Below are 11,571 nucleotides of genomic sequence, written 5' to 3'. Positions count from 1 at the left end.
TATTCCATGAAATAGAATTTTAAACCTCATAAATAATCCTTAATTTTGTAAAAACTTGGGGACTCCATGGGAAAAATGCGAGGAAAACTACGTATCATCTTCTTTGAACATCACCTCTCATGTTTCATGACTTGGATACAACAATTATTTATTCATGTGACGGACTCAGGTGACAGACTGCTGAACTTAAATGTACGAAAGCACAAGAGCAGGACTGAGATAGCTTTTCAATACAAGAGCCACAAAGATCCTGGTTAAACAAAAATGGTTCATGTTACATCTTAGCAACCTAAAGGTGACTTACAGGGCAAGCGTGCCTCACTGTTGTAGAAAGCAACCGGTGTTAAGGGAAAAAGACCGCACCCACAGAGAGAACAGACACGTAAACAAGTGCAGTACTGTTCTAGCTTGCTCGATCACAGACAACCAATGATTTCTACAACATCCAGCACAGCAGAGATGGTCACACAGGATAAACTGCAGAAAAATGATGGCATTATTGAAGGTAAATACTTTTTATAACCCATTCTGAATGTTTATTTTTAGAATAAGGGATATAAAATAAGGGCTGATTTTTCTTCCAAGAAACCTTATGTTAAAGAGTCCAGAATTGTAGGAGTTGCATAGGACAGCTGTGCTGTGTAAAAGTCTTGTGCCTCACTTCATTTCTTTCTAATTTGCTAGGGAAATGTGTACAGTAAAAGATATAAAAATGTGTGAAAGTACAGTGGGAGTATAGTATATACTGTAAGGCAAAAGCACTTTTCTCTACATCTAAGGGATTTATTTCTATTTAACATTGGGAGCAATTCGGGGTTCAGTATTGTGCCGGGGGAGCCATCCCTGGAGCAGCTAGGATTGCTCCACCAACGTTCTGATTAACAGATGTCCCCGCTCTACATCCTGAGCAACATCCACCCCTAAATATATTATTCTTCAGCATTCCTTAAGTAGTCCTCAGGAATCCTGGCTTCGTAAAGGACATTCAAAGCCCTTCTTTGGATGCTGGCTGTCTTTTGTTCCATTCCTACACTGCTTCAGTGATATTGAGGTCCAGGCTTTGGGGAGGCCAATACATCACCAGTAGGGTTGAATTGTGCATTTTTCTATTTAAGCCAAACATACTGTAAACACGTTTAGTGCATTTACACTGTGCTTAGATCAAAATCTGATAGTACTTTTCACATGCATTCATCAGTTTTGACAAGATCTCCAACACCACTAGATGAAATGCAGACCCAAACTACTGCAAAGTCTCCACCATGTTTAACAGATGGCTGTAGACACTGAATTCAAATCACAATTTTCCAATTTGGATTCATTTCTCCATATGATCTGTTGCCACTGATTTTCCACTTCTTCTTTTGTACTTGTTCACTTTTAAGGACACACTACGCAGAAATATGCCAAGTGTTTGGTTTAAGTTGTGTTTCATGTGTAGGTACAACACTGGTCCATCCCTTGAGTTAGGGTCCTTTTTATGCTTGAATAATTCATACATTAGCATTATGTAGCATGACAAAAAAGAAAAAAAAATGAGGACTGGACAGAAAATGAGAGGAAAAGCAGCCAATGTCCAAAGAAAACCTTAGACATGCCTTCACATGCCTGGTGAAATGTTTCTCAGGACAAAATATAAAGAAATGATGGGTGGCTCAAGACTTTTGTAAGTAAATTTGATAAGAATACCGGCTCTTCAGTGCACAGCATAGATATTTAAATATTTTATTTTTTGCCTATAATTTGTACTGGGCTATTTTTATAGTAATATTTTAACACATTAATCATAGCTCCAAAAACTGTGAAAAGGAGGAAAGCAGTGAATTAATAATTACCATATATTTACCCAAATATCCTTAACCTACATAATCATTTGGCATATTAATTTAATATACATCTTAATCACATTCTATTTTAACATCACTTATTGCATTTCAATAACATGGCCTTTCATTAGAAAAGCATTAGTCGTCACCATTTATCATAATTGGCTGGCGTATTTTTAATATTAGAAGTAAATAAATTAAATTATCCGTAGTTATGTATTAGCTTTGTGTCTTGTTTAAAAGATTCACCTGAAAGTCTTCCTGAAAAGACTTTTTTTTCTCTCCCACCCTGTATATGACACAGAGAGTGACATCTCAGTGTTTTAATGATGATATCTGAATAGCTCAGTGAGTTTGCACAACACTTTGTGACTTATGTGGATTTTAAGCTACGTGCCTTCCCTTAGAAATTATTTACATCATTAGTGAAATAGCAGCAGTGTAGATCCATTACATCTCTCGGCACTAATGTTCTATGTCACCTTTAATAAAAGGTGGCGTCCCAGTGGAGCATATTACTGGATAATTATGTCATCAAAGTAACACCAAGAACTTATGGTTTGAATTTAAATGTGAAATGAAGCTATGAAAAAAAAAAAAGCAAGATATTGTACATACCCTGCACTTTAAAAACTTGTAAAGTGCTTCTGCTCTTTTTGCAGATAAAAACTCAGGGAAACTGGGATGCTGTGGTTGGCTGTTGGTTTTCATATCCATCATCTTTGTAATAGTAACCTTTCCACTCACAATATTTATGTGTGTCAAGGTACAGTATATTCTCATTGCGGAGCACTGCTTATTAGGATTTAATCACTATTTCTTCACATAGATGTGTATACATACCATGAAAAAAATACTCCATTTATATTTCTGTATTTCTTATTTACTGTTGTGCGATTGGTTGTCTCCAACATTCAGATAGTGAAGGAGTATGAGCGAGCTGTCATCTTTAGACTCGGCCGGATCACAGACAGAAAAGCTAAAGGGCCAGGTTTGTGGTTAAATATACAACAAACACTTTGGTTAAGCCATCCCAGAAACCAAAAGGAAAAATAAAACGGTTGGCTTTGGAAGTTGACTCCACATTATCATCTGAACTGCCTTTTATCTTTTTCCAGGACTTTTCCTAATATTACCCTGCACCGATAACTTTGTGAAAGTAGATCTGAGAACTGTGTCCTTTGATATCCCTCCTCAAGAGGTATATTCTTGCTTTGTTTTATTATGAAAGCACTCTGTCTCTGTTATCTCATGCATCACAAGCCATTTGTAGTTTCTGTCAGTAAATAAACTGCAATTTTTGTAAACATTTGCAGATCCTAACGAAAGACTCTGTGACAGTGTCTGTGGATGGTGTGGTTTACTTCCGCGTATACTGCCCCATTTCAGCGGTGGCTAATGTGACCAATGCGCACTCATCTACTCGACTGCTTGCTCAAACCACTCTGAGGAATGTCCTTGGTACCAAAAACCTTGCAGAACTTCTATCTGACAGAGAGGGCATTTCACTCAGTATGCAAGTGAGGATAAAGTGCTGTTACACCTATTACAAAAATTTTCATTTACATTTATATATAAGCATACCCTTTAAAAAAGGTAAGAAAAGCCTTATTACAGATACTTTTAGAGCTCCTTCATTCCCACCCGCCATTCAAAGAACACTTTTTTTTTTGGCCACAAGGAGAATGCTAGAACAAGTAGAAGCCACTGGTTTTCTCACTGTAGAGTATAAAGTATTTGATTTGTTGTTTATTAAACTATAACTGTGACTAGAGTGTTTGATATTGGATGTTACCCTGCAGGAAGCCCTGGATGAAGCCACTCATCCATGGGGTATCAAAGTGGAGCGTGTAGAGATCAAAGATGTGAAGTTGCCTCATCAGCTGCAGCGAGCCATGGCAGCAGAGGCTGAAGCCAGCCGGGAGGCCAGGGCCAAGGTAATGAGAGGAATGGAAGACTGAATTCAATTTCCTTTTCATGTATTCAGGCCCAGAAATGAAACATCAGAAGATACTGATCGTCTGCCTATATTTCAGATCATTGCTGCAGAGGGGGAGATGAATGCTTCCAGGGCTCTGAAAGAAGCCTCTCTGGTAATGGCTGACTCACCCTCAGCTCTCCAGCTAAGATACCTTCAGACTCTCAACACCATCGCAGCAGAGAAGAACTCCACCATCATCTTCCCTCTGCCAATAGATATAATACAACATTTCATGCATTGGAAGGCATGAATCTCATGTCAACCAAGTTGCATATAATTCAAATCAAGTCAGATTGTCGCAGATTTGTTTTGTTTTTTTGCAATATTACCATGTTTACATTTAGAAAGCTCCAGTGAGAGCTTTTTTTAAATGCAGGCCTAATGTGGTTATTGCTGCAATCTGCTCTGTATTATTACTTATTAACCTTAAAAAGAGGCTCTCCCTTCTTGTGTATACTTGCTGTGATTTAATACTTAAATACAAAGTGCAACATATACAGTATAGACAATACTTCTCATCATTCACCACAATATGTTAACCAGCTAAGCTACAGTTACAGTTTTGAGGGATGACAATAAATAAATGTGCAGGAAGTGTAAGGTCAAAACAATGCACGTAAACCTTATAAAGGCATGCTTTCAGACAACCGTATCCAGCGCATGAGTTTCTGAAATACTGAATAGGAACAAAAATCATGTAAACAACAGAAGCAAGGCGATGCAGCAACCTTTTCTGACATTGGACATAAACTGTAAACAAAACCTCTTATTCTAGTGTCGGACAAACATTCGGTAAATGAGTACAAGGTCATGTCCACAGGACACAGGCATTCAGTGCAATCAGAGTACCTGATGGAGAGAGCCATCATTTCCACTTCCTTTCAAAACACCCACCAGCGATGAAGCTAAACATAATCAACTTGTATTAACAATAAATTTAACTCACCTAGAACCAAATCCCTATTTCAGCAGATTTCCATACTTTATGTCTGAGGGAATGGATAAAAGAAAGCCTGCTTTATTACAATGTATTAATGTCATAAAATCCCATTTCACTTAATTATTATGCGTTTCCTGACTGTGTTAGGCTCTTTAAAATAGTTTTTTACAGAACGCTTACATCCAAATAAAATTTCTAGAAATGTTATCTGGCAAAACAGACATTTGAGACAGGTGGTTATATGTAAACATGAAAAAAAATACAATACAAAAAAAGGCAGTTGCTTCCTTTTGATGACTCTTAATTCTCCTCAAGACCTGAGATTATTCTCTACAATGAGAAATGAGGTAACATTGCAATCAGACTCTCGTGCTTATTTTGATGGAAATGTAATCAGTTTGGGGTTTTTTGTCAATTGCGGTTAATTCTTTCTCTATAAAGATTTCTGTGGTGAAAACACACACAAACAATCAAAATAATAATAAACATCAACAGAGAAAACAGCAATAGTTTCAGCTAGCTGCCAGAGCCCTGACAGTATAATCTTAAAATGCAACAAAACAGATAAATGTTTTGCAACGTCTGCACCATTTATGGCTGATTCGGCAGCAATTAAGTCCAACCATATGACAGCTACAGTACTTAATGAACTGCTGTATTCAATGATTTCCTCTTTGGTGGTTTCTATGTAGTCTGCATGTTCACTTTGTAGGACATGTTTATAAACTGCTCAACAACAAAAAAAAGTGAACACTTGATCATCACAGCATAACACAAACTGAGCTAGACGTCAGGAATTAGACTGTCCAGTAAGGAAGCAAAACCAGCAGCACTGGAGAAGCATCAAGAAGATCCACCAAACACTGAATGATGCTGCATGTGGTGACCATACACTGCTGTCTTCTCTTATCCTTTCTTATTTTTCTGCAGTTTTGCTCTTTGCTTGTGTCACTGTCACTACTGGTAGCATGAGACTGTACCTGCACAAGTAGCCCAGCTCCTCCAGGATGGCACCAGAAGATGGGAAAAGAGGGGTCATATTAAGAGAGAACAGGGGCTAAAGCACGGGCATCAACCTAGCTGCAAAACCAGTATCTGCTCCTCAGTGCAAGGAAGAACAGGTGGAGCCAGAACCCCTCAAAATGACCTCCGGCAGTTTACTCATGTACATGTTTTTGAACATACTGTCACAAGACAGTCTCGATATGTCTTTTTGCAGGACCTGTGCAATTCTGCCTCCCCAGACCATCACTGACCTACTGTCAACCCAGTCATGCTGGATGATGTTACAGGCAGCAACGTTACCAATGGCATACTGGAGGTCATTTTCTAGGGCTTTGCTAGTAATCTGCACAAAGGCACAAAGGAGCAGATCTACGGCCTGTCCAGGTCTGCTCATACAACAGCCCATCACCCCTGGGGTCTTCTCCACACTCTTGGAGTAAAAAAATCATTCTGAAAGGATCAGGAATAAGCAAAGATGTATGTGAACACGTGTTAAACCTTTACCTTCTTGGAGATTTTCTTGTTGTTTCATTTGCACAAAGGCAGATTAAATTGATTAGTAATAATTTTTTGCTTCCTAACCGGACAGACTACTATTCCTGAAGTTTAACTGACTTTGCTTCATACTGCGATGATCAAGTGTTAACCTTTTGAGCAGTCAATTATATTAATTCATCTGAAGGGTGTGAAGGGCATCAACTCACCTAGTGTGAAATGTATAACGCAATGTTTTACCTTTAATGAATCCTGTTCAAGTTAATAAGAAATTCCTTTTAAATCGCGATGCTCCACTGCCCTTCCGTGCCACTTCATCACACTGTAGGCAATCCTACAATATAGTTAATTATAACTGGAAGACAGATCATGCTTTAAAGAGAGCAATACATGTACAGATTTTACAAAGTATGGTCAGGAAAACTGTTGACTGTGTTGGCAGTTCAGAAGATACAAGTTGGGTTGTTGTTGTAGCCACACATTTCAGGTCAATGCTAATATGCAAGTTAAAGTAGCATGGATGATTGAGGTTAAACGGCTTGATATTCACTCATAAACTCCTACAATATTTCAGGATGAAAAGGATAATAAGCCCCAGAGAAGAATCTGAACATTGAGAGTAATACTGTAGGTAGTTTTGTGATTTTACTCACAAAAAGAATTTTCCTTGTCCTGGTGGATGCTGCTGGTGGGAGAGAATGGATGGCAAAAGGCGCTTTTTGTGTTTGTTGTTGCACTTTTGATTATCATTATGTCTTGTACATCCATCATCCTGAGCGCTGGATGAGAAGATGGAGATGTAGGCGAAAACATGGAAATGAGGCACCGTGATTTTCATTCTGCTCTCCAATCAATCTACAATCTGTGGGAGTTTTTCAGTGCATCTGCTGTGTGTTGCGTTCGTGTGGAGTAGGAAAATCTGAGGGCAGAGAATTCCTTCTTTTAGTAACAGGTGTGATTAACAGTACAATTGGTTAGGTCAGTGGGGTTCAAACTTTAAATCACATAGGCAAGTGGATTTTCCCAACAAACAGACCTATTTGTGTTTATATAGTGTAACATCCATCCCTCTTCTGATTGAGAGAAACATTCACCCAAGAGGTTTAAAACAAATGAGGCCTTCTGATTCCAGCTAAAAGCTTTTGGTGACGAGAACTTCCAGAAGAGCATCACTGGTGATACGAGTGTGGACGGGCAGGAGAGCCTGGTCCAGAGGGTGGCCGATGGATAGGGGAGGAGCTGGGGGACATGCGAGGACTCAGCTCTCCGGTCTGTAGGCGCCACAGCAGCTCCTCATTGGTGCGACTAAGGCGCTTCTTCTCATTGCTCTCCTTCTCCACGTTCACTTGCAGATTAGCATTCTCTTCAGAGAGTTGCCTAAAGTGACAAGGAAAAGGTCACGTTGTGTGGTCACTTTTTTTTTTCTTACTGATTTTTGCACGTTAACTGTTAAAGTTCATCACAACACAAGGAGAAAAAGACTGAACAAGTATGGCTTGTTTGGAACAACTGTCAGGAGAAAACCTTTTCTCTAAAAAAAAAGTATGGCAGCACAGTTCAACTTTGCAAAAATCCATCTGAACAAACTTTTCAAAAGTACTTCTGGAACAATGTCCTCTGGTCATAATGCACAGCACCATGTTTGATGAAAACCAAACACAGGATAACAGCATAGCATCAATGCCTCCTATCAAGTGTCAAAGACGGTGGTGGAGCGACGATATCTGCTTATTTTTCTAACCACATGACCCAGGCACCTTGCTATCATTGAGTTGACCGTGAGCTCCTCTTATACCATCTGTCTGACAGCCAAACAAGCTTTATCAAAATTGAGTCAGGCAACAGGACAATGATCCCAAGCACAGCAGCAAATCTGCAACAGAATGGCTGAAAAAGAAAAGAGTCAAGGTGTTCCAGTGTTGGGCCACTGCTTGATTCAGTGTTAACACAGAATCCAGTCAAGGAATGGCCCATCTAAATCACATCATTTAGGTGAATTATCCCTTTTCTGTTGCATCAGTTTACTGAGCTTCACCAGCATTCGTTTATGCTCTCTTAAGATAGGATCACCCAGTGTTAACACTGTGTGCTGTGATTATCTAAATGATGCAAGAGACTGATAATATTATGCACAAAACAATTATTCCAAGTTACCAGTGGTGGTTCTATAAAGTATTGAATTTTTGCATTCAGAATTATGGGTTTCATTATTGTAAATGTTTCTAAACATTAATTATGTGTAGAGTTTGCATGTTTTCTCCGTGTTCGCGTGGGTTCTCTCTGGGTGCTTCCTCCTACAGTCAGAAGACATGCAGTTAGTGGGGATAGGTTAATTGGAAACTAAATTGCCCATAGGTGTGAATGCTTGTCTGTGTCTATGTGTTAGCCCTGCGACAGACTGACGACCTGTCCAAGGTGTACCCTGCCTCTCGCCCTAACACCGCTGGGATAGGCTACAGTCCCCCTGCGACCTTGAAAAGGATAAGCGGATGAGAATGGATGGATGGATGGATTAACTGACCTCTATAAACAAAAATATTCTGTATAACATAGATGACGTATCCAGAAAACTGCAACACTTCTAAGACAAGAAAGCACCAAGCACAGTTACATCTCGTGGTTGGAACTTTAATCAGCACATGTATGGATTTTCTCTGACCTGGACACAGCGAGATTCTTGTCTATTTGTTCCTTCAGGTCCTCATTCTGCTGTTGTAACACTTGTAGTTTCTCCTCCAGGAACACATTCTTTGCAGCCTGCTCAAAAAACACAGGTAACACAGTACACCACACTAAAATACTTGTGGAACGAGTGAAACAGTGGTGCAGGCTAAATGATTTGGGTTTACAAAGGAAACATTAGCGCTAATGAAAGTAGATGGGAGGTAAATGGGAAGGCTGCAGTAACGATACACTTGACAACTAATGAAATCATTCATAAATCTCAGCAAGCTGCCATGAATCATACCAACTTAAAATAAGTTTTAATGCACTGGATATTTTGCAACATACTCCAGATGTTCTCTGGTAAAAACTTGAAACCTACTATTTTCTCCAGTTCTGAAATCTTCAGCTCCTGCTGATGGATTTGTTGATTTTTCATCTCCAGAACTTCTTTGAGGCTCTTCAGGTCCTCCTCAATGTGTTTATAGGGAGCCAAAGCATCCTTTTAAAAAGCATTAAAAAACACCACTAAGCTGTAAAACCAATCAACAAGTTTTATGCTGTTAATGTTGCTACTGTCACATCAGCAGTAAGCAGTGTATCGTGAAGCTCTTACCACGATCTGCTCATCTGTGCTTTTGCGGAGAGCTTCTTCAAATCGTTTTGCTCGATCTCTGAGACTACGGTTCTGAAATGTCAGTGTGTCCACCTGATCCTGATGACCATGGATATTAAACTGTTAGTGACTTAAACTATTAACTAGGTCATATTATGAATTTTTAAGGAGAACTGTTAACCTGCAGTGACAGTCTGATCTTTTCAAACTCTTCTTCCAAAGACTTCCTCTGTTGTTCATGGGCCATCTTCAAATCTGACACGAGAAACACACACCGTCATGTTTCTTGACCTGCAGTGATTCAGCGCAGGGTGGCAACAGGTTTTAAATGGGGTGCTTACTCTTCACAGTCCTGGCATGCTCCTCTTGCAGAGTGGCCAGTGTATCATTGTGAGCCGTCTCCATCTCCATCAAGGACGCCTCATGGTTCTGACTCATCTCCTCAAGCTGCAGGCAACAATTACAAAAATAACTCATCACTTCTACCCGCTGTTCACATACATGCGTATATATGAACACCATGCAACACACTATTTTCTCCCATTTTTGTTTCTCTTTAATAAATGTTTCTGTTAATATTTTATAAATTTTAAAAAATTCATAGATAAAAATAACCGCTGCGATTTACTTTTGTCTTTTAGATAAACTCGTGTTTTTAGTTAAATTGCACTCTCACTTCTCATATGAGATTTAGATAAACATGGCAGTTCATATCCAGGCTGCCTAGCACAGACCTGCTCCTGCTGTTTGAAGTGTAGCTCTTCCAGCTCAGCTCGCTGCAGCGCCTGCAGACTATTCGTCTCATCCACGTGCTGTGCTTTCAGCCGCTCCTCCAGCGCTCCCAGCTCCTTCTGCTGTTGAGCCCGCAATCCCTGCAGCTCAGACTCAAAACGACGCTCCAGTTCCTCCTTCTCCTGCTGCAACTGCTCCCAGTGTGCAACACTGACAGCTGGAATAGAGACAGAATAGAAGAGACACAGACAAAAGAAAAAAACATCCTAAAAAGACAGGCAAGTCATTTCGACTCCACACAGTCTTGGTTTTTCTTTATTTTTTTCACTCTTCTGGTGTTATATGTAACAAGGGTAGTTTTAAAAGTAAGAAGGGTAAATCTATAAAATTCTTAATATATTTTTAATTGTATTACAAGTCTGTTCTAAAGTGTGACTTGAACTGTGTCAACATAGGAGTTTTTTTGTTGTTGTTGTTGTTTTTTTACTTTATTGACCAGACACACACCTTAACGTTCAGTCTAAGACTAAATCTAGACTGCTGTCTGCAAAGTGAATTCCCATGGGCCATGTGGTCAAACACTCGGTAATACATCATGGGTTGCAAGCGATGAGTGACTCACTGCCTTCTCTCCTCCCTGTGGTGCCATAACTGTAACGCCGTATTCCACTTACCCACTTCATCACGGATTCTGGCAAGCTCCAGGGACAGTTCCCTCTCCTTCACAATGGCACTCTCACTCTGAAAAGACACACAGCGACATACATCTCTAGACAGTGCAAATGGATTTAGGTGTTTCTTGTCAGTGCAGCAGCAAAAATCAAGCATGTAATTCTAATAATGCAAGATCTTTGTCATAGATGCTAATGGTGGCTGTAAGAGAGCATGACAAACAATGCTAACAGGTCGGGTTTTTAAACCGGCTCCCACCAATTTCACTACAGTTTGTTATGCTATGAAGCTCGGGTGAATCAAATGTGGATGTGTTAAAAATTTGCCCTTTTGGAAGATTTGTTTTTTTTTCAGCAAATGATGCAAGATAATTTACTCAACCGTTTCATGTAGATATTGCACTCAAGAACACAGAGTAACAGGACGCGTCAGTGCAGTGCTACTGGATATCAGGACTTCACCGATGTGATGTGTCGTGTGGAAAACAGCATTTAGGGATCTTAGATAATGACGTGCATATTTTTGCTACGTCTCAGAGTTGTAAAATAAATAAATAAATACAAATAAATAAAAAACAGTATGCATTTTACATTGTAACAAATCCATAACCAACTACTTCTATTTACTATCATTGGCTTAA

General features: G+C 39.5%; 2 protein-coding genes across 4 annotated transcripts in view; one reads left to right on the top strand and one right to left on the bottom strand.

Moving 5' to 3' along the window:
• The first annotated feature begins 300 nt into the window (after window positions 1-300).
• On the top strand, window positions 301-4,681 carry stoml3a (stomatin (EPB72)-like 3a). The gene is made up of 7 exons (XM_085430626.1): window positions 301-505; window positions 2,489-2,592; window positions 2,745-2,817; window positions 2,945-3,027; window positions 3,143-3,346; window positions 3,629-3,763; window positions 3,863-4,681. Exons 1-7 carry the CDS (start codon window positions 430-432, stop codon window positions 4,055-4,057), a joined length of 870 nt encoding a protein of 289 aa, XP_085286752.1. The 5' UTR covers window positions 301-429; the 3' UTR covers window positions 4,058-4,681.
• Window positions 4,187-11,571, bottom strand: part of mtus2b (microtubule associated tumor suppressor candidate 2b) — a 27,533-nt gene continuing 20,148 nt past the window's right edge. For 2 of the 3 annotated variants that reach the window (XM_085430620.1, XM_085430622.1), the window contains exons 8-15: window positions 10,934-11,000; window positions 10,262-10,476; window positions 9,869-9,974; window positions 9,709-9,782; window positions 9,528-9,626; window positions 9,294-9,413; window positions 8,907-9,007; window positions 4,187-7,624 (exon numbers count right to left, since the gene is read on the bottom strand). In XM_085430620.1, coding sequence (XP_085286746.1) covers window positions 7,417-7,624; window positions 8,907-9,007; window positions 9,294-9,413; window positions 9,528-9,626; window positions 9,709-9,782; window positions 9,869-9,974; window positions 10,262-10,476; window positions 10,934-11,000 — 990 coding nt within the window. In that variant the 3' untranslated portion in view covers window positions 4,187-7,416. The remainder of the gene's footprint in view (window positions 7,625-8,906; window positions 9,008-9,293; window positions 9,414-9,527; window positions 9,627-9,708; window positions 9,783-9,868; window positions 9,975-10,261; window positions 10,477-10,933; window positions 11,001-11,571) is intronic. The other variant, XM_085430621.1, reaches the window with a different exon arrangement.

Source organism: Copadichromis virginalis, linkage group LG14 (genome assembly GCF_057382275.1).
Source record: "Copadichromis virginalis isolate Kocher_CV1m ecotype Utaka linkage group LG14, C_Virginalis_male_GT1.1, whole genome shotgun sequence".
In the NCBI taxonomy this organism is placed as follows: Eukaryota; Metazoa; Chordata; class Actinopteri; order Cichliformes; family Cichlidae; genus Copadichromis; species Copadichromis virginalis.
Note: the sequence above shows the minus strand (reverse complement) of the source record. Positions and strands in the feature narration are given on the sequence as shown.

Bases quoted from the DNA above. Each gene is read 5' to 3' on its own strand.
- stoml3a (XM_085430626.1), top strand. From the start codon at position 430: ATGATTTCTACAACATCCAGCACAGCAGAGATGGTCACACAGGATAAA. The intron at 3,028-3,142 runs GTATATTCTTGC...AAACATTTGCAG, and splicing joins TTGATATCCCTCCTCAAGAG to ATCCTAACGAAAGACTCTGT. The intron at 3,764-3,862 runs GTAATGAGAGGA...CCTATATTTCAG, and splicing joins GCCGGGAGGCCAGGGCCAAG to ATCATTGCTGCAGAGGGGGA.